Source organism: Bufo bufo, chromosome 10, assembly GCF_905171765.1.
Source record: "Bufo bufo chromosome 10, aBufBuf1.1, whole genome shotgun sequence".
NCBI lineage: Eukaryota > Metazoa > Chordata > Amphibia > Anura > Bufonidae > Bufo > Bufo bufo.
The window spans coordinates 84964849-84987094 of NC_053398.1; the positions used below are offsets into that span (position 1 = coordinate 84964849).

At 47.1% G+C, this 22246-nt stretch overlaps 1 protein-coding gene across 1 annotated transcript in view; it reads right to left on the reverse strand.

Annotated features, from left to right (window-relative positions):
- Window positions 1-12116, reverse strand: part of LOC120980752 (C-factor-like) — a 125434-nt gene extending 113318 nt beyond the window's left edge. The window contains exon 1 of the mRNA XM_040410029.1: window positions 11880-12116. Within this exon, the coding sequence (XP_040265963.1) occupies window positions 11880-12014 (135 nt within the window). The 5' untranslated portion in view covers window positions 12015-12116. The remainder of the gene's footprint in view (window positions 1-11879) is intronic.
- Window positions 12117-22246: the final 10130 nt, after the last annotated feature.

Consider the following 22246-nt stretch of genomic DNA (forward strand, 5'->3'; position numbering starts at 1 on the left):
CAAAAATAGAAATGGTGCTATTAATCCTGTCCTCGATATCCTTAATAAATAAAATAGAGGGCGCAGCACTGAACCTTGGGGTACACCACTTATAACCCAGGATAATTCTGAATAGGAATCATTGACCACAACACTATGGACACAGTCCTTCAGCCAGTTTTCAATCCAATTATAAACAATACTTTCCAAGCCTATAGACCTTACTTTACCTATTAAACGTCTATGAGGTACAGTATCAAAAGCCTTTTCAAAATCCAGAAACACTACATCCACAACCGCCCCTCTGTCCAGACTACTACTCACCTCCTCAGAAAAACAAACCAGGTTAGTCTGACAACTTCTGTTCTTAGTAAACCCATGCTGGTTATCACTTATATTATTTACAGTCACATACTCCTGTATATAGTCCCTTAAGAGTCCTTCAAACATTTTGCCCACAAAATAAGTTCAACTAACTGGTCTATAATTACCTGTTTAGGACCTAGATCCTTTTTGGAATATGGGCACCACATTTGCCTTGCGCCAATCACTTTGCACTGTATTAGTACCTGGAGAATCTTTAAAAATTATAAACAGGGGCACAGCAATGACTGAACTGAGCTCTTTAAGCACTCTTAGGTATAATCCATCTGGTCTTGTTCACAGTTACCTTATTTAACTTATCTTGGACCATATCTACAGTTAGCCAATTGAGCAAATTACTGGATGTAGTAACAGCCCCAGCACCACCGATATCAGCTCCTTTCTCTTCTTTTGTATATACAGAGCTAAAACAAACATTTAGTAACTATGCCTTTTCCTTGTCTTCAGTGACTACCACCCCTCATTACCATTATTTAGGGAACCTACCTGCTCAGACCTTGGTTTTTTATCATTTATATATTTAAAGAATTTTTTAGGACTTGTTTTGCTGTTATTTGCCACCTGCTGTTCGTTTTGTATTTTTGCAAATTTTATCTCCTTTTTACAGATTTTATTAAGCCCTTTGTAATCTTCAAACGCTACAGCTGACCCATCAGACTTGTATTTTTGAAATGCCCTTTTTTTGTCTTATTGGCCTTTTTACAGTAGCTGTAAGCCATGGGCGGTTTAATTTTGGCCGTTTATACTTGATACCTACAGGAATAAGTTTTTTAGTGCAATTATTCAATGTGGATTTAAAGCTCTCCCATTTATCCTCAGTATCATTATATGACAGTAGCTGCTCCCAGTCTATGCGCTAAAAATGCTGCAGTCAACCCAGGGAAATTAGCCTTTTTAAAATTCAGTGTCTTTGCTCTAGCAGACAGGAGTTTGCTTCTTATAGTGTAGGGGGAACATAATTATATTGTGGTCACTATTATCTAGTGTTTCTTGAACAGTAACATTTCCAACAAGCTCTGCATCATTAGAAATTATCAGATCCAACAAAGCATTGCCCCTAGTGGGAGCTTCTACTTCATAAAGCGTTCCTGCAGCAAGTCGAGAAATGTTCTCCCCTTTGCGGTTGAGGCAGAATCACGACCCCAGTCAATGTCTGGAAAGTTAAAATCTCCCATTATGGCCACTGTACCAGCCTGTGCAGCCCGTTCTATTTGGTTATACAGTTGCGTTTCTATCTCCTCTGTGATGTTAGGGGTAGTGTCGAGCGAGCATGCTGGGCCGAACTGCTGCACAGGCTGAGTACTGCATGTGCTCGAGTGCCATGCTCGAGTCTCCACCCCGCACGTTTTGCGGCTGCTATGCGTGCAGGTAAGTACTACCCCCCCATGTTGGCTACTGGCATTAGAGTGATTGGCTGGCCAGAACACGTCATCGGGTGCTATATAACACATGTTCGGCTCATTTGTAGTCAGGGAGAGCTGCGCTTAGGAAGGGACAGAGTGTAGGGAGTGTGATCGCAATCTATTTAGTAGAAAAACGTTTCAAAGACCAAAAAGTCCTTTTAAGGACTATTGTGTGTGGTGGCAGGCTGGAAGGGTGTTAGCAGTGACTTGTGACATCTGTCCAATACCTTCTGTGTGTCAGGGACAGAGATATATTTTTCCTAAGTGAAATCCATTTTCCTTTTTCCATATACTGTGCTTGCTGTGAACTGTGACATACGTGCCACATCTTGTATGTCAAGCGTGCATATAACATTTAATATGAAGAAGGCAAGCAGTAAGGGACGGGGAAATGGCCGTGATGCTGATGGTTCACCCAGAGGCCGCGGCCCTGGGCGCGTTGAAACTGTGCCTGCTGCCAGAGCACAAGAAAAACAATCATCCACGATACCTAGCTTCATGTCCAAGTTTGCAGGGCATCGCAGGACAAAACTCTTGAAGTCAGACCAGTGCGACCAGGTGGTCGGTTGGATTGCAGCAGATAATGCTTCCAGTCGGTTAAGCACCACCCTATCTTCCACCAAGTCCAGTCTCAGTAGCCAAGAGTCTGGTAAAACAGAATCCTCTCCCTGATGCACCTTCCTCCCACCATGGAGAGTCTGGCCAAACAAGTGATCCCACACTCGGAAATTCCGAAGAGCTCTTTTCATCGCCATTACTTGGATTTGGCCCTCTCGCCAAGCAAGCTTGAAGAGGTACATGAGATCTGGTGCCCCGATTTCCAACCTCTTGAGCATCCACAATCACAAGAACATGACGGTAGGGAACGGCAATTAGTGTTTCATGAGGGGGATGATGATGAGACACAGTTGCCAATGAGCCAACCGCAATTACTGTCTCAAGAGGTTGATGAAGAGGATGAGACACAGTTGTCAATCATTGAGGTTGTAGTTAGGTCAACAAATCAAGAGAATGATCAGAGTGAGGAAGTGGATGATGAGGTCACTGACCCAACCTGGGAAGGTAGAAAGCCGAGCGAGGACAGCAGTACAGAGGGGGAAGGATCTGCAGCACTGCAACAGGCTGGAAGAGGCAATGGGGTGGCAAGAGGGAGAAGGCGGGCCACACCAAACAGGCTCGCAACTGTTCCACGGAGCACCCCCTTGTGTAAATCTCCCTTGCCAAGGGGTAGGTGTTCCGCAGTCTGGTGATTTTTTGAGGAAAGTGCGGACAACAAAAGAATAGTAGTTTGCAACCTGTGCCACACCAAAATGAGCCAGGGCGTGAACACTAGCAACCTCACCACCACCAGCATGATCCGCCACATGGCATCCAAGCACTGTAATAAGTGGGACGAACGCCTGGGCCCACAATCTGTGTGTCACACCACTGCCTCCTCTTCCCATATGGTACGTGCTGGCCTGTCGAAGGCGCAGTCGAGGATGCCTCCTGCCCTGCACCTGGACCTTCGCAAGCACCATCGGTGACCACATCCACTTCCCTGTCCCAGCGCAGCATCCAAATGTCATTACCCCAGGCATTTGAACGCAACCGCAAATATCCAGTCACCCACCCACAGGCCATAGCACTAAATGTGCACCTTTCAAAATGACTGGCCCTGGAAATGTTGCCATTTAGGCTTGTGGACATTGAGGCTGTAATGGATCTCCTGGCACCCCCGTTGATGGATGCTCCTAGTGCTTCCCGAAGACTCCAAGCACTCCGCTCGACACCGTAACCACCATAGGAACAAGGAACAGGAACAGCTCTTACAAGAGCTAGGGGTTATAGCCAGGGGAGTATACAGCGTATAGCAATCCCCACACACATGAGACGAGGTTCTATGTTGAAGGCCAAAACAGGAACTCTCTTTATTGAAGACCAACTCAATATATTATATATATATACATATAAATATATATACATATACACACACACACACACAGTTCAAGAAGTCTAACATAATGCAATAAACCATTAACATGCAAGCAGACATCTCCCCCCCCCCCCACTATTAAGAATAAATAGGGAGAGAAGAGACACGTGATGGGATTATCTCCTGAGTGGATCATAGGGTGATCTACTCATCTAGGAGTCGGCTGCTCCTAGAGTCAGCTATCTTAATCCCATCATTAACACAATCAGTGGGAGTCTCAGTGCAGAGTTAACCCCTATTTGTGTTGCTGAATTCACACCCTGCACCTTTAATGGGCAATAGGGTTCATAGTTCCTTGTAACCCAAAAAGGTCTGAGGGTGTCTCCATAGTTCTGTGTCCATAGTCCGTAGGAAGGAGGCTGGCCCTCAGGCTTCTCCAGCAGCCCCAGTGACGGTTTAGTCTGTCACAGAGGCCTTCCGCAGCCCGATGTCGGCGGTCGTCCCGCGGTACTCTGTCCCCAGCCACCACTATTTTTAAAGGTCTGCAGTGCCAGCCTTACACCAACATGTGTCCCGAAATGTCACACGTGCCCTGACCAACGCAGTTACTGGAAAGGTCCACTTAACCATGGACACAAGTGCATTTGGCCAGGGATGCTACATTTCCCTGACGGCACACTGGGTGAACATTGTGGAGGCCGGGAGTGAGTCGTACCCCGGGATGCCACAGGTGCTACCGACGCCGAGGATTGCGGGCCCTAATTCCATCAGGGTTTCTTCCAGCACCTACGTTAGTGGCTCCAACCCCCACTTCTCCTCTGCCTCCTCCACTTCCACCTCTGAATTATCCGAGTGCAGCACTAGTCAGCCGGTAGCTGGAAGCAGTGTAGCACTGCAGTGGGGAAGCGTCAACAGGCCGTGCTGAAGCTGATATGCTTAGGGGACAAACAGCACACCACCACAGAGCTGTTGCAGGGGATAAGAGACCAGATTGAGCGGTGGCTCTCGCCACTCAACCTATAACCAGGCATGGTTGTGTGTGATAATGGCCGTAACTTGGTCACACACATCCCATTCCTAGCCCACACCTTAAACTTAGTGGTTCAGCGATTTATCAAAACCTACCCCAATTTGCCTGAGCTACTGGTGAAGGTGTTCAGCGTGTGTGCAGATTTCCGCAAGTCATCGACAGCTTCAGCCGGTCTGTCAACGCTGCAGCCAACTCACCGGCTGTTGTGCGACATGAGCATGTGCTGGAACTCCATGTTGGCCAGGCTTTGTGAGCAGCAGAGGGCAGTAGTGGAATACCAGCTGCAACATGGTTGTTGCCTTTCCAGTCAGCTTCCGCTAATCAGAAGCAAGGAGTGGGCATGGATGTCTGACCTCTGACATTTTAAGAAACTTTGAGGAATCAACTCAGAAGGTGATAACGCTATTATCAGCGTAACCATCCCACTTCTGTGTCTTCTCAAACGCTCGCTGCTCACAATTAACCACCTCAGCCCCCAGTGCTTAAACACCCTGAATGACCAGGCCACTTTTTACACTTCTGACCTACACTAATTTCACCGTTTATTGCTCGGTCATGCAACTTACCACCCAAATGAATTTTACCTCCTTTTAATCTCACAAATAGAGCTTTCATTTGGTGGTATTTCATTGCTGCTGACATTTTTACTTTTTTTGTTATTAATCGAAATTTAACGATTTTTTTGCAAAAAAATGACATTTTTCACTTTCAGTTGTAAAATTTTGCAAAAAAAACGACATCCATATATAAATTTTGCTCTAAATTTATTGTTCTACATGTCTTCGATAAAAAAAAAATGTTTGGGTAAAAAAAAAATGGTTTGGGTAAAAGTTATAGCGTTTACAAACTATGGTACAAAAATGTGAATTTCCGCTTTTTGAAGCAAATCTGACTTTCTGAGCACCTGTCATGTTTCCTGAGGTTCTACAATGCCCAGACAGTACAAACACCCCACAAATGACCCCATTTCGGAAAGTACACACCCTAAGGTATTCGCTGATGGGCATAGTGAGTTCATAGAACTTTTTATTTTTTGTCACAAGTTAGCGGAAAATGATGATTTTTTTTTTTTTTTTCTTACAAAGTCTCATATTCCACTAACTTGTGACAAAAAATAAAAACTTCTATGAACTCACTATGCCCATCACGAAATACCTTGGGGTCTCTTCTTTCCAAAATGGGGTCACTTGTGGGGTGGTTATACTGACCTGGCATTCTAGGGGCCCAAATGTGTGGTAAGGAGTTTGAAATCAAATTCTGTAAAAAAATGACCTGTGAAATCCGAAAGGTGCTCTTTGGAATATGGGCCCCTTTGCCCACCTAGGCTGCAAAAAAGTGTCACACATGTGGTATCGCCGTATTCAGGAGAAGTTGGGGAATGTGCTTTGGGGTGTCATTTTACATATACCCATGCTGGGTGAGAGAAATATCTTGGCAAAAGACAACTTTTCCCATTTTTTTATACAAAGTTGGCATTTGACCAAGATATTTCTCTCACCCAGCATGGGTATATGTAAAATGACACCCCAAAACACATTCCCCAACTTCTCCTGAGTACGGCGATACCAGATGTGTGACACTTTTTTGCAGCCTAGATGCGCAAAGGTGCCCAAATTCCTTTTAGGAGGGCATTTTTAGACATTTGGATACCAGACTTCTTCTCACGCTTTGGGGCCCCTAGAATGCCAGGGCAGTATAAATACCCCACATGTGACCCCATTTTGGAAAGAAGACACCCCAAGGTATTCAATGAGGGGCATGGCGAGTTCATAGAATTTTTTTTTTTTTGGCACAAGTTAGCGGAAATTGATATTTTTAATTTTTTTCTCACAAAGTCTCCCGTTCCGCTAACTTGGGACAAAAATTTCAATCTTTCATGGACTCAATATGCCCCTCACGGAATACCTGGGGGTGTCTTCTTTCCGAAATGGGGTCACATGTGGGGTATTTATACTGCCCTGGCATTCTAGGGGCCCTAAAGCGTGAGAAGAAGTCTGGAATATAAATGTCTAAAAAATTTTACGCATTTGGATTCCGTGAGGGGTATGGTGAGTTCATGTGAGATTTTATTTTTTGACACAAGTTAGTGGAATATGAGACTTTGTAAGAAAAAAAAAATAATAATTCCGCTAACTTGGGCCAAAAAAATGTCTGAATGGAGCCTTACAGAGGGGTGATCAATGACAGGGGGGGTGATCAATGACAGGGGGGTGATCAGGGAGTCTATATGGGGTGATCACCACAGTCATTGACCATGCCCCTGTAAGGCTTCATTCAGACGTCCGGATGCGTTTTGCGGATCCGATCCATCTATCAGTGCATCCGTAAAAATCATGCGGACATCTGAATGGAGCTTTACAGGGGGGAAATCAATGACAGGGGGGAGAAATCAATGACAGGGGGGAGAAATCAATGACAGGGGGGAGAAATCAATGACAGGGGGGAGAAATCAATGACAGGGGGGAGAAATCAATGACAGGGGGGAGAAATCAATGACAGGGGGGAGAAATCAATGACAGGGGGGAGAAATCAATGACAGGGGGGAGAAATCAATGACAGGGGGAGTAATCAATGACAGGGGGGAGAAATCAATGACAGGGGGGAGAAATCAATGACAGGGGGGAGAAATCAATGACAGGGGGGAGAAATCAATGACAGGGGGGAGAAATCAATGACAGGGGGGAGAAATCAATGACAGGGGGGGAAATCAATGACAGGGGGGGAAATCAATGACAGGGGGGGAAATCAATGACAGGGGGGGAGATCAGGGAGTCTATATGGGGTGATCAGGGGTTAATAAGTGACGGGGGGGGGGGGGTGTAGTGTAGTGTAGTGTAGTGGTGCTTGGTGCTACTTTACTGAGCTACCTGTGTCCTCTGGTGGTCGATCCAAACAAAGGGGACCACCAGAGGACCAGGTAGCAGGTATATTAGACGCTGTTATCAAAACAGCGTCTAATATACCTGTTAGGGGTTAAAAAAAACACATCTCCAGCCTGCCAGCGAACGATCGCCGCTGGCAGGCTGGAGATCAACTCTTACCTTCCGTTCCTGTGAGCGCGCGCGCGCCTGTGTGCGCGCGTTCACAGGAAATCTCGCGTTTTGCGAGATGACGCGTATATGCGTCCAGGCGGAATGAATCAACCACCTCCAGGACGCGTCTGTGCGTACAGCGGTCCGGAGGTGGTTAAGGACGACTCTTTGCATGTGGAAGAGGTGGAAATGGGGGAAGAAGACATTACACAGGGTGATAGCCAGACCACCCTCCGTCCGTCTTCTCAGCGCGAATTGGACGATTAAGAGGGAGGAGGAGAAGCAGGAGATGGTTGCCTCCGCTACAGAGGGTAGTACCCATGGAAGTTTAATTCTATCTGTTCAGCGTGGGTGGGCAGAAGAGGAGGAAGAGGATGAGGAGATTGAGAGTGATTCTACTTATGACGACAGCGAAGTCTTGCCTGTTGGTACTCTGGCACACATGGCTGACTTCATGTTAGGCTGCCTTTCCCACGACCCGGGCGTTATACGCATTATAGACAATGTGGATTACTTGTTGTTCACCCTTCTCGACCCCAGCTACAAAGAACTTCTCATCTCTCATTCCTCAGGTGGAGAGGACGAGCAAAATGGTGCAATACCAGAAGGTCCTTGTTGAAAAATTGCTCCAAAAATTTCCATCTGACAACGCTGGCGGCAGAGTCTGTACTTCCTTGGGCAACCGAGGAGGGGAGACAAGGGGAACACACAGCAGTTCCAACAGAGGCAAGGAAAGTCTCTCCAAGGCCTGGGACAGTTTCATGACACCCCGCCAGCACCCTCACCCAGATGCGCAGCCTAGTGTCACAAGGAGTGAAACATTTTGGAAGATGGTGCCTTACAACTATTGGGTGTCCAAGCTGGACATGTGGCATGAGCTGGCTCTATGCCTTGAAGGTGCTGGCCTGCCCTATCGCCCGTGTTTTGTCTGAGCGGGTATGTAGTACTGCTGGTGGCATTATAACATAAGCGTATCCACCTGTCAACTCAAAATGCTGACAGGTTGACTCTTATAAAAATACACTGTATTCCCATGCACCCCTTCCACCACAAAAAAAGGGTATATGGTTAAATCTTCCTTTTCTCATCCTCCTCTTATTCGTCGCATATAATGCCCACGCATATGTTTTACAGGGTCAGCTCAACTGCAGGCCCTGGCATATAATGTTTTACAGGGTCAGCTCAACTGCAGGCCCTGGCATATAATGTTTTACAGGGTCAGCTCAACTGCAGGCCCTGGCATATAATGTTTTACAGGGTCAGCTCAACTACAGGCCCTCGCATATAATGTTTTACAGGGTCAGCTCAACTGCAGGCCCTCGCATATAATGTTTTACAGGGTCAGCTCAACTGCAGGCCCTCGCATATAATCTTTTACAGGTTAAGCTCACCTTCTGATGACGACAGCGAAGTCTTGCCTGTTGGTACTCTGGCACACATGGCTGACTTCATGTTAGGCTGCCTTTCCCACGACCCGGGCGTTATACGCATTATAGACAATGTGGATTACTGGTTGTTCACCCTTCTCGACCCCCGCTACAAAGAGAACTTCTCATCTCTCATTCCTCTGGTGGAGAGGACAAGCAAAACGGTGCTATACCAGAAGGTCCTTGTTGAAAAATTGCTCCAAAGTTGATAGGGCAGACATCCAAATGGATCGTCGCCATCACGGGGACGTGCGATCGCCTAGAAGTTATCTAGAGTCAACAAAGCGGCAGCAGGCCCTCACCTACAAGTCCAGTCTCAGTAGCCAAGAGTCTGGTCAACACAATCGTCACCATGATGGCACAGTGGGTAAACGTTGTGGAGGCCGGGAGCAAGTTGGCTGTTGGCACCAGACTTGACCTCCAATAGATCCTCGTTAACGTAAAGTGTACTCATTCCAATAACAGGGCCTCTTAAGAGTGCTGTATTGTTATTTATCGTCACTACCTCCCCAAGTCGGGAGTGGGTAATTGCCGCGCGCCTGCTGCCTTCCTTGGACGCTTGTGCTTTAATAACTTGTCCCACCCTCCCTGGGTGGTTCACAATTAGAAAAAAAAAAAAAAAAAAACACGACAAGGCAACAACAGCCAATCAGATTTCAGCCATTGACCTCTCTTGGATGTGGTAGCCCTTTTTCCAGGCTCCTTCTCCAGCATCGAACCCTGATTCCCCGTTACCACCATGGTAGGCGCAGAAAAGAACATCGAAAGTTAATAGGGCAGACATCCAAATGGATCATCGCCGTCACAGGGACATGCAATCGCCCAGAGGTTATCTAGGTTCATCAATGCAGCATGCAGGCCCTCACACCTAATGTTTTAGATGGTCAGATCAACAGGCCCTTGCTCCAAATGTTTTTGAGGGTCACCATCAGGCCATCAATGATAATTTTTCAAGGGTGTGTATGATGCCCTCCTTTATGTGTAACAAAGGGTGCTTTGGAGTGACGGTTCCTTGTAATTTTTTGCAGCCCTTTCACTTGGTGCATAGGCTTTATGAGTGTAGGAGTCCCACTACCTGAACTATTGTACCACAATGTGAATGAGGCCCTCCATTATGTGATATACAGGTTGTATCGGAGTACCTCTTCCTTGTAATTTTTGGAAGCACTTGCACTTTATATACAAGTAAATTTACAGGAAAGAATGTTTCGTAACAATTTTTCCTCTAAAATTGATATTTTTTCGGTTTTGTGCGTATTATTGTCAGTCTGTAAAAGTGGCGTACTACTCGGACAACATTGTTCCCAGCAGCGACCTGGGAGTCCAAAATGCATCAAGACATCCTCCCGAACCATTTTGGTGGCGTTTCCCTCAATTTCTGACCTTTTCCTACGAACCAGGCACCCTCCCCTCTTCAGAGCAGGCGGTGCACTTTGGTGCTCGATCAACACTAGTTAGGGGGTCCATAGATTACACCAAGTATTATTTATTCAGGGTTTATATCACTTTGAACTTCCACCCATAAGGTTTCCACATCCACACCATCCTCACCCATAATTGCCTCTTTCACACTTGTCTTCAGATCAATCCTCACATACAGGCACACGCCACCACCTTTTCTATTGACCCGGTCTTTCCTAAATAGTGTAAAACCCTCGATAATTACAGCCCAGTCATGCGAAGAATCCAACCATGTCTCAGCCACACCAACTACATCTATGTGTTCTTCTAGTACCATAGCCTACAGAACATAACCATCTTATAATAAATAATAATAATTGGGATCCTGGTTATTATCTTACTTAAAAGGGTTTTGTCACTTGAGCAAATGGCATTTATCATGTTTAGAAAGTTACTACATGGGACTTACAAATGTATTGTTATTGTCCATATGGCCTCATTTTCTGGCTTGATTCATTTTTCCATCACATTATACACTTGCCATTTTTAATTATGACCACCCTGCAATCTAACAGCAGTGGCCATTAGGGATGAGCGAACTTGTGTTTTCAAGTTTAGCGTACAAGGTTTGGGATCAGGTTATCTAAGAATTAATTTATGGATTCCGCTACCACAGATCATAACTTATGGTCCATGGTAGTGGAATCCATAACAGAATTCTTAGATAACTCTAAGATAACATTGTACGGCAAACTCAAACACAAGTTCGCTGAACCCTGGAGACAACCCCTTTAAGGCCTCATGCACACGAACATATTTTCTTTCCGTGTCTGTTCTTTTGCGGACTGTATGCGGAACCATTAACTTCAATGAGTTCGCAAATAAAATGGAATTTACGTGTGCATTCCGTTTCCATATGTTCGTATTTCCGTTCCGCAGAAAAATAGAACAGGTCTTATTATTGTCCGCATTACGGACAAGGATAGTACTGTTCTATTAAGGACCAGCTGTTCCGTTCCACAAAAAACAGAATGCACACGGATGTCATCTGTATTTTTTGCGGATGTTTTTTGAGGACCGCAAAGACTATAAACCAGGAAACAGCAAACTCTGGCACTCCAGCTGTTCAGAAACTACAACTCCCAGAATGCTTCATTCACTTCTATGGGAGATATATGAACAGCCAAGTATGGTTGCATGCTGGGAGTTGTAGTTTTACAGCCGGGGTGTAGAAGGTTGCTGTAAACAACAAGAGAAGTAACAGAATGAGCAGATCTCAGTGTTCATACCAATGCACAGCGTCCTCACCTCACTCCGGGGTCCATTTGGGTTTCTGCAGGTTGCAAATATCTTCTCAGGAGGCTGGGATTTAGCTATAAATTTCTTGATCAGTTCTAACCCGATCCCACGATTAGAGCCTGTTACAAGGACACTGCTAATCATTCTGTCTGTCTGTCTGGGAGACACACTACCCTGAGAGCCAGAGGCAAACTGTCCTCACTGCTCAGCCTCCTCCCCCCTGTACTCACTAAGCTGTGCAATCATTGCCAGGCCTCCTGAGCTTAAATGCTGGAGGAGAAACCCTTTCATTGCCAGGGACTTCTTAAGTCCTGATTATGTTTCTTTTCTGGAAATGTTTTTTCTATAATAATATTATAATTCATATGTAGAGAATGGTTGAAAAGCACTGGTCTTTCAGGAGTTGTTTCTCTAGGTCTTTGGCTCCAACCCCCACGATCTCTGAACCAACCAGCATCCAGAGCTGATGTTATTCCTTCAAATTAAACATGAACATAGTGCAGACCCGCAAGACAGGATATTCATAATAATTTATTGTACTTACAAAATTTCTTTCCATTTCCTTTTGCATACAGATTGCTGGATCCAGCAGGCAGTTCCGGCGACGGAACTGCCTGCCGGAATCCAACAACGCAAGTGTGAAAGTACCCTTATTTAGAAATAAATTATTTTTTAAGTTTTTTTATTCTACTAATAGAATTTACCACACTAATCCTTTATGAGTAACTTCAGTAAAAAAATTATAGGGGTTGTCTCACGCAACACATTTGTGTCTCATCCACAGGATGGGGCCTACGGCAGTCATGAGAAAAGGAGTACTGTCCCCCCATGTAGATGAAGGTCACACTTTTCTCCATTCATTCTCTGTGGAATGCTAGAGATGGCTGATTACAGCGCTTGTTGAGTGGAGCAGTAGCAAGCATGTGCATCTTGCCAATTAATTCATACAGGGGAATGGGAGCTTGTTCTCATGATTGACTGGGGTCCCAGTGGTTGGACCCCCACTGATCAGAATGCACTGGTAATCAGTGCAGTTTAAGGTTAAGGGTCCATTCACACGTCCGTAGTGTATTGCGGATTCGCAATACACCTGGCCAGCACCCACATAGAAATGCCTATTCTTGTCCGCAATTGCAGACAAGAATACGACATGTTCTATTTTTTTCCGGAGCCGCAGACCGGAAGATCGGCGGCGCGCTCCGCAAATGCAGATGCGGACAGCACACTGTGTGCTGTCCACATCCATTCCTTTCCCATAGAGAATGAATGGGTCCGCACCCGTTCCGCAATTTGTGGAACGGATGCGGACCCATTATTACGGATGTGTGAATGGAGCCTTAAGCCTGTTTTACACAGGGGAACAACCTGCCGGATTCGTAACTACCGTGTACAGACATGCGCTGCCTGAAGTTCGCCCAGCCCTATTCACTATAATGGGGACCGTCTGATATCTGGCTGAAGCACAGAAAATATGCCGAGAGGCGGCCGGACAAATACCGCTGCACATATCAGCATATTTGGACTTATGCCTCTCGGCTGATGCTTCTCAACTGATTTTTAATGGGTGACGAATGTTAAAAACTTATAGACAGCCAGGAAATGGATGCACACATGGACGCAAAATGGCCATAGAAAACTGACAGCTTATCCGTTTTTAATGTGTGATTTTTATCACTTGTTGTGTGAATGTACCCAGTGATGGCCAGTTCGCAGTGTTCGCCAGCAAACACATGCGGGCTGCCATCTTGATTCACAAGTCCGGCAATGCACAGGTAAGCCCTTACCTGTGCCTGTGCAGTGAGCCGGTCTGAAACAAATGCGGTCACCGGGGGCAGGCAGTTAGGAGAACAGCCCAATGAAGACCCCCGGCAGCTGTTCTCGGAACTGCCTGCCCCCAGTGACTGCATTTGTTTCAGACCGGCTCACTGCACAGGCACAGGTAAGGGCTTACCTGTGCGTCGCCAGACTTGTGAATCAAGATGGCAGCCCGCATGTGTTCGCTGGAGAACACTGCGAACTGGCCATCACTGAATGTACCCTTATCCGCTTTTTATGGCAAGTTCTGACATGACTGAAAAAGTGGTGCAGAGGATTCATAAATATGCCGTTCCAGAAAACTGACCCATATACAGTGAGAATTGTGCCTCATTGTATGAAATAGGAGTGTAAGCAGGATTTTGTCAGGGGGAGGAGAGAGTTGTTATACAAGCCTGTGCACACAATTACACATGACAGTGCAGGTTCTCTGTAGATCAGTGCAGTCACATAAGTGCATAAATAACAAAGCAATACCAAGGTACCACTTGGAACCGAACCAGAGTTCGGGAAATGTTTTTTTACAGTACAAATTAATTTATAAAGTTATTGCACGAAGTCTCGCGAGACTTCGCAAAGCAATAACTTTGGCTCATCTGAGCCAATACATTCTAATAGTGTACGGAGCTCCTGCGCCGTACAGTATTAGAACAAAGTTTTATGCGAATCGTCTTCGGATGTTTCATCCGAAGTCAATTCGCCTCATCCTTTTGTACAAAATGTATTTGCCAAGAATCTCAAATTTGCAAAATGAGTGTAGCACCAGAATATTTTCTATAATTATGGCATTATTGTACTTTATTTGTGTTTGCAGAGTGCTTTTGAATTGTTTTTTTTTTCTTTGTGTTTCTAGCCATGGCAGCGTGCACCTGCACATTGGGATGTGCGGACTAGGCATGTGCAGGAGCACACTGTATACATGCAGCAAGTACAGAGGATGGGAGTGGTAGTGGCCCTGATGAAGCGTTGTGTCAAGGTGTACTCCCCTCAGGCCATGACTTTTAAAAGCCACTTTTCAGGCACAAGGAAGATGATAAATCTCCCCCATTGTCTTGTTGGAGGATCAATATTTGACACAGTCTGAGCTCGAGAATAGAGATGAGCTAATCAGTTCGTAACAAACTGGGTTTGTTACAAACTTCTCAAACTTTCGTCCGGCAGAGAAGTGAGGAGCTAAGGCTGGGTGTGCAGCACGCCAGACCTGCAGGGTATAGCGAAGTGAGGTCACGGTTATGGGCAATCGAGGGTTGCTCACTGTATTGGAGAACCCTGGGCAGGCATGCGGCAGTGAAGGAGAGGTAGACACAGTTCTTCTGGGGCACACTCGGGTTGTAGGGACCAGGCCTGATGGTGTGTGAGGTGCCCTGGATGTTACAGGTATTTTGAGTGCCTGGGTCAAGGTCCCTTTTGGATTCGTGACGCCAGTGCCTGTAACGGTGGCACACCGATTTATAGTTGGAATAATAGAGGTACACAGGTGGTATAGTGAACCAAACGTTGCTTTACTTAATAGTCCAACTTTGTACATACAGATGGTAACACAGTCCTTTAGATCACAGCTTTACAAGCAGGCTTACTCCACAAGATGGCAGGTATTAATTATGCAAGATACTCAGAGGGTAAATCCACAATGCACTCAGAATCAGGTTGTACCTTTCCTCAGAAATAGCGTACACTGTCCTTTCTAGAACTCGTGTCTGGTTTCAATCCCAAGGCCCGGATGCCTAAATGGTGGCTTAAATCCTTGGTATATATATATATATCTTCCTCTCGTATTAAATCCTTGGTATATATATTTCTTCCTCTCGTATTAAATCCTTGCTTTGCTTCCTATATAGCATCTGCCCATCAGTGTTACTTATCTTTGCTGGTAAGATCCTGACTGTGGGTTTCTCCCAGGAGATTCTGTCCTGCAACTGGGGTGTCTCTACTGAGCTAATCCTAGCCTCAGGAGCTTCAGATAGACGAAGTAACTCCTCTAGTCCCCTGGAATGAACTACCACTCCCCTGTCTGGGCCTTCCTATATATATCTAGGGCTCTGTAGCTCCCTCTAACGTCTGGGAGGCTAAACTACACCCTGACAGGCCTGACACCCAGCTAACACAGGGAAATGCATACATAACATTAAAGGTAATAAAGACACATTAACCCCTTTTGTGCAGTGCCCACCTTTATCTAGTGGGACACTACATACCACCACGCTATAACGTTGCCCGTCCTCGGCGCAACATGGAGGGGCCCTGCCCGGCTGGATACTGCAGCCTGAAAGACAAAATGAGAACCGGCGTACATGGCAATTATCAACAGCATAGAAATTAACAAACAAGGTAACTGTAAGGAATGATGAAAAGGGGCGTCGTTCTCTTCTCTCAGGATAGTGTAAGGGAACAGGGGCGCTGACCTGCTGCAGCGTATTAATAAACCAGGATAGTCCATGAAAACATAAATAAACATAAGTCCTTGGAGGCTCAAAGGAACACATGAGTCCGTAACCAGGCTTGCAACAGGATTAAACAGGGGTTTCCCGTGAGGGGCTACCTGGGCCCATGATGTAGTCCTCAAACCTCACAGGTGGGTGTCCCCTGGTTGAACGGGTAGACCTCCTTAGTGGCGGAGATTCTTCCTGCCGGGACTCAGGAAGGTCAAGGGAGCTCACCGCCTCTGGAACTTCTTCAGGAGCTCTCGGAGGTGAAGTCTCCTGAGACGGGAGACGAACAGGAACAGGAGCAGGAACCAGCAAATTCAGCCAAGGCGTGAGGGCCCAGTGGAGTGGCTCTTTATCGTGGATCAAGCTCTCCACAGCCTGCATAGGGTCCATAGGTGGAGCCGGCAAATCTTCCTCAGAAGGCTCAAGCTCCATCTCCTCCGCCGCTGGTTCCCCTTCTATACAGGACTTGAGACGGTTCTGGTGAACGACTTGGGGACCTTTTCCTTCTCTGGAGATCTGGTAAATGTGGGCTGCAGCATTGGGTATGGCAGTAATAAGGTAGGGAATCCTTTCCCACTTGCTGTCCTACTTGCTGGTCCGGTGGTTGTTTTTCAACCATACCTTGTCTCCCAGAGCCAGGGGTCCCGCATGGGCAGTCCGGTCATAGTCCTTCTGTTGCCTCTCACGAACAATCTCCATCCATTCCTGGACAATCTCCTTAGCATTGAGGAGACGCCTTTGATGCTCCACTACCCAATCGGTCCTGGGTAGTGGGTTGATTACATCCGGTACTTGGACACCCAGGGAGTGGTCCGCAGGTAATCTCCCTTGCCGCCCAAACATCAGATAGAACGGGGTGTAACCGGTGGAACAATGGACGGTGTTGTTATAAGTGTACATAAGTTGTGGCAACAGAGTAGGCCAATCACCCCTCGTATCAGAGGGTACTGCTCTCAGCATTTCGATGAGAGTCTTATTCATTTTTTCACAGAGTCCATTACCTTGCGGATGGTAGGCGGTGGTCCGGACTTTCTGGCAGTTGTGCAGCAGACACATCTCCTGGAACAGCTGTGACTCAAACGCAGACCCTTGGTCCGTGAGGATCCTCTCTGGGCAGCCGTAGGGCAACAGGAAATGTTTCCAGAACGCCTCCGCTGTGGTCTTGGCTGTCAGGTCTTTCACAGGCACTGCTACGACAAACTTGGTGAAGTGATCAATTATAGTCATGGCATAAGTATACCCAAAGCGACTCGGCTCCAACTTCACATGATCAATCGCGACAAGTTCTAGAGGAGCTGTACTTACAATAGGGTGGAGAGGCGCCCTCTGGTCATGGCGTTCAGTCCGTCCCACAGCACAGGCAGTGCATTCTCGGCACCATTTTTCGATATCCTCTCTCATCCCAATCCAATAGAATCTCCTCCGTATGGTAGCCTCAGTCTTTTGCACACCGAAGTGTCCGGACTGGTTGTGGTACATGTCCAGTACCAGGCTGGCATCCCGACGTGGCAGGAGAATTTGGTAAACTCTATCACACGACACTGGATCCAGACTCCTTCTGAGCAACAGGCCTCTTTGAAGGAATAGTTGGTGGCGATGTCTCCACAGTCTCACTAGTTCTGGGTCTGCACTCTTCCTGCGGATTCTCTCAGGGATTTTCCCACTGGTAAGGAAGTCGAGCAGTTCACCGAGGACTCTACTTTCGGACTGGAGCTTAATCCATCTTTCTTGATCGCCTCTGGACTCAGGATCTTCTGAGGAGGGAGGATCAGCAGCAGGGAGATTTTCAGTACGGATGTTATCCTGCTGGGCAAATTTATTGTAGAACGCAGGCATTTCCACTTCTTCCCAGGCATCTTTTAGCTCATCTGGGGCCTCTGTAGTGGGAAGCCGCGACAGGGCATCAGCATTATCATTGGAGCGGCCTGCCCGGTACTTCACAGTAAAGTCATAGTTGGCTAGGCGGGAGGCCCATCTTTGCTCCAGTGCCCCTAACTTGGCCGTGTTCAGATGCGCCAAGGGATTATTGTCCGTGAAGGCAACAAACAGCAGCGAGATAGTCTTTGAACTTTTCCGTCACAGCCCACACTAAGGCAAGAAACTCTAGCTTGAAAGAACTGTAATTCTGGTCATTCTTTTCAGCTCCCTTCAGGGATCTGCTGGCGTAGGCAATTACCCTTTCTTTGTTGTCTTGCACCTGAGCCAACACGGCCCCCAGGCCTCTTTTACTGGCATCCGTGTAGAGGAGGAATGGCTTCTGATAATCTGGGTAACCCAGAACAGGGGGTTCAGTCAACTTCTTCTTTAGGAGTTGAAAGGCAATTTCTCGTTCTTGGTTCCATTCAACAGGAATAGGGGTTTTCGGGCTCTTCTTTGGATGCCCCCTCAACAGTTCCTGGATGGGATCCGCAATTTGTGCGAAATGCGGGATGAAACGCCTGTAGTACCCTGCAAAACTGAGAAAGCTTCTCACCTCTTTCACGGTCGTTGGAGTAGGCCAGTTGCGGACAGCAGCAAGTTTATCAGGATCAGGCTGTATTCCTTCGGCACTGACAACGTGCCCAAGGTATTTGACCGCTGGTTTCAGCAGGTGGCACTTGGATGCCTTGATTTTGAGGCCATATTTAGCAAGGACTTGAAACACCTCACCCAGGTGCATTAAATGGTCCTCATACGTCTTGGAGTATACAATGACGTCATCCAGATATAAGAGTACAGTCTCAAAATTCCTATGGCCTAAACAACGTTCCATCAGCCTCTGGAACGTTCCTGGAGCGCTACACAGTCCAAACGGCATATAATTGAATTCAAACAGGCCCATAGGTGTAGTGAAAGCAGTCTTTTCTCGATCTTCTGGGGCCATGGGCACTTGCCAGTACCCACTGGTTAAGTCCAAGGTAGAGAAATAGGCTGATGACCCCAGGGCAGTCAAGGACTCTTCAATGCGTGGCAGTGGATATGCATCTTTGTGGGTGATTTGATAAATTTTTCTGTAATCCACGCAGAACCTTATGCTGCCATCTTTTTTTCAGACAAGAACTAGAGGCGCAGCCCAGGGACTATGGCTGTCCCGGATTATATTAGAGTCTTTCATCTCTTTTATCATCTCTTTCACAGACTGATAGGTAGTAGGTGGTATGGGTCTGTGCCTCTCCTTAATAGGAGGATGAGAGCCAGTGGGTATGGTGTGTTTGATTACACTGACCTCTCCGTAGTCCGTGGAGTGCTTGCTAAAAGCCTGGTGGTGCTCCTTCACCAGCTTCAGGACTCCCTCTATCTGCTCCTTTGGGGTAGATTCGTCCCCCACATGTAGTTCTTCCCACCAGGATGTTGAAAGGGTGCTGCTGCTCTGTGTGGTCTGGAACGCCTCCGTGGCAGGCAGACGGATTACATCCTGGAAAGACACTTGGAAAAGCTGAGCAACGGGGCAGTGTTTAAGGAGAGTCACGGGATGATCACCAAAGTTAATTAAACGGACAGGCACTTTACCTTGAGACACAGTCACCATGCTCTTGGCTGTCCGTACGAAGGGATGATTTTCAAAGGGAATAGGTTCCACTAGGGCTTGATAGTTCTGGCCCTGGATCCCTAACACCGCACGGCACCACAGGATGATCTGGGAATTTGGAGGCAGAATTACCGGTCGGTTATCCCGGATCCGGACAGTGCAAATTTCTCCTTTCTTGTTGGCAAACTTTTGTTGAGCACTCAGCACACTGATAGTCTTTTGGATAACTCTTCTGGAAGCAGGTGAGGCTGAAGATATAGTTTGATTCAATGCTTCAAGCACTTCGGAGTAGCAATTTTTTAGAACGTTAGTCCCTAAGATCACAGGGTGTCCTCCTTTATCTCCTGCTTGTACCACAATTACGCCTTGCTGTGGCAGGGTGGCATCTCCCACCTGAAGGGTGGGTTCCCAATACCCATGCACTTTCACTGGCTTACCGTTGCTGGCAATGATATCTAGCCAGGACTCTGGTGGCTGGGTGAGGAGACTTGGATCCCAGAATTTGTCAAAGGCAGGCCGTTGAATGGTGGTGACTTGTGACCCAGTGTCCAACAGAGCTTCAAAGGGTATCCCGTTGATACATATATTGACTTTTGGACGGGATCCTACATACTTAGGCATCCAGCTTGGATCCTTTGGACCTACTGTTCTACCTCCCGAGGGGCGGTCCTCTGCCTCAGGGGTTGCCCGTTTAACTGCCAGCACATTGATTCAGTATGTCCATATTTCTTGCAGTGGTGGCAGACAGGCTGTTTTCTACTTCTGGGCCTGTATCTTGGTCGCCCATCAGGCTCTTTAGGGTATACGTCTCCATACGCAGGTGGGAGCCTTGGAGGAAAAGGACCTTCATCTTCTAGTAACAATGGTCTCTCCCATTCCTCTATCTTCTTGCACACCTTCTCCAGACTTAGAGTAAGATGGTTCACTTGCTCCATGAGGGCTGCCACTACATCTGTGACTGGAGCTTGGGTGGCCTGACTGACCCCTGCAGACCCCACATTAACAGTCTTTGGCTGACAAGCCTGGGGTTCATAGGATGCTGCTGGCCCTGGAGCAGGGTTCTGGCCTAATATACCGATGGCCAATTCCTTAAAGTCCAGAAAGGCACAGTAGGGGTGTTGAGCTGACAACATGCGTAGCTGGCCCTTTAAATGCTCATTACTTACGCCTGCAATGAATTGCTCTCTAAGAGTCCGGTCCTGGTCCGCAGCTTCTTTGGGATCCACTTGGACTACAGCTCTCAGTGTCTCTTGTAAGGACAGGGCAAAATCGTGGAGCGACTCTCCAGGCTGCTGCTTTCTGCTAAAGAAACGCATTTTAACTTCTGACACCGTTCTGGCCTCAAATGTGGTGCCCAAGCGATCAAAAATCTGTTCCAGGCTACTTTTCTCAGAGCGGGGCCACGACATGACTTCCCTGCGGGCGGCCCCTTCCAACTGAGCCAGGAGGATCTCCATTTGCTGTTCAGCAGTTATGGGATAAAGCCGGAACAAGGCCAGTATCTGCTCCCTAAAGTCCTTTAACTTCCGGAATGTTCCGGTAAGGTAAACAGAAGAGCCGGCAACAGTTTTAAGTCGGTACTCACTCCGGTGGTGCTCGCTCCAAGTCTTGCGAGATGCGTGGCTACGGGCGTCGGACGTCCTGCGTACAGCGTCAGCAGGTGGGCGCGGCCTCTCGTAGCTCCGGGACTCAGGTAGGCGGCACTTTTCCTACAGACAGGGCGGCGTTCTTCCTCCTCGCCGGCTGGGTGATGGCTCCGCCTGGTTCTTTTCGCGCCAAAGTCCTCTTTTTCGCGCCAAACAGTTCACCGGGCGCACTTGCAATCCACCTCAGGTTTAAGTGGCAAAATGGCTGTCTATTCACTGACAGCAAGCGGTGGCTCAAACAAGCAGCAAACAGTCCAGAAAACGTTATCTTCCCCCCGCTAATTCTTTTCAGTTCTTTGGCCCAGCAATTTTGAATAAAACAATAGGGCTTGGTCACTTTAAGGCACTTTTTAGCACACAGTTGTATATCCGCAATGGCGCAGGAATGTTCCGTAAATCCTGTTTGTGACGCCAATTTATGCAGCACGCCAGACCTGCAGGGTATAGCGAAGTGAGGTCACGGTTATGGGCAATCGAGGGTTGCTCACTGTATTGCTCACTGTATTGGAGAACCCTGGGCAGGCATGCGGCAGTGAAGGAGAGGTAACACAGTTCCTCTGGGGCACACTCGGGTTGTAGGGACCAGGCCTGATGGTGTGTGAGGTGCCCTGGATGTTACAGGTATTTTGAGTGCCTGGGGCAAGGTCCCTTTTGGATTCGTGACGCCAGTGCCTGTAACGGTGGCACACCGATTTATAGTTGGAATAATAGAGGTACACAGGTGGTATAGTGAACCAAACGTTGCTTTACTTAATAGTCCAACTTTGTACATATAGATGGTAACACAGTCCTTTAGATCACAGCTTTACAAGCAGGCTTACTCCACAAGATGGCAGGTATTAATTATGCAAGATACTCAGAGGGTAAATCCACAATGCACTCAGAATCAGGTTGTACCTTTCCTCAGAAATAGCGTACACTGTCCTTTCTAGAACTCCTGTCTGGTTTCAATCCCAAGGCCCGGATGCCTAAATGGTG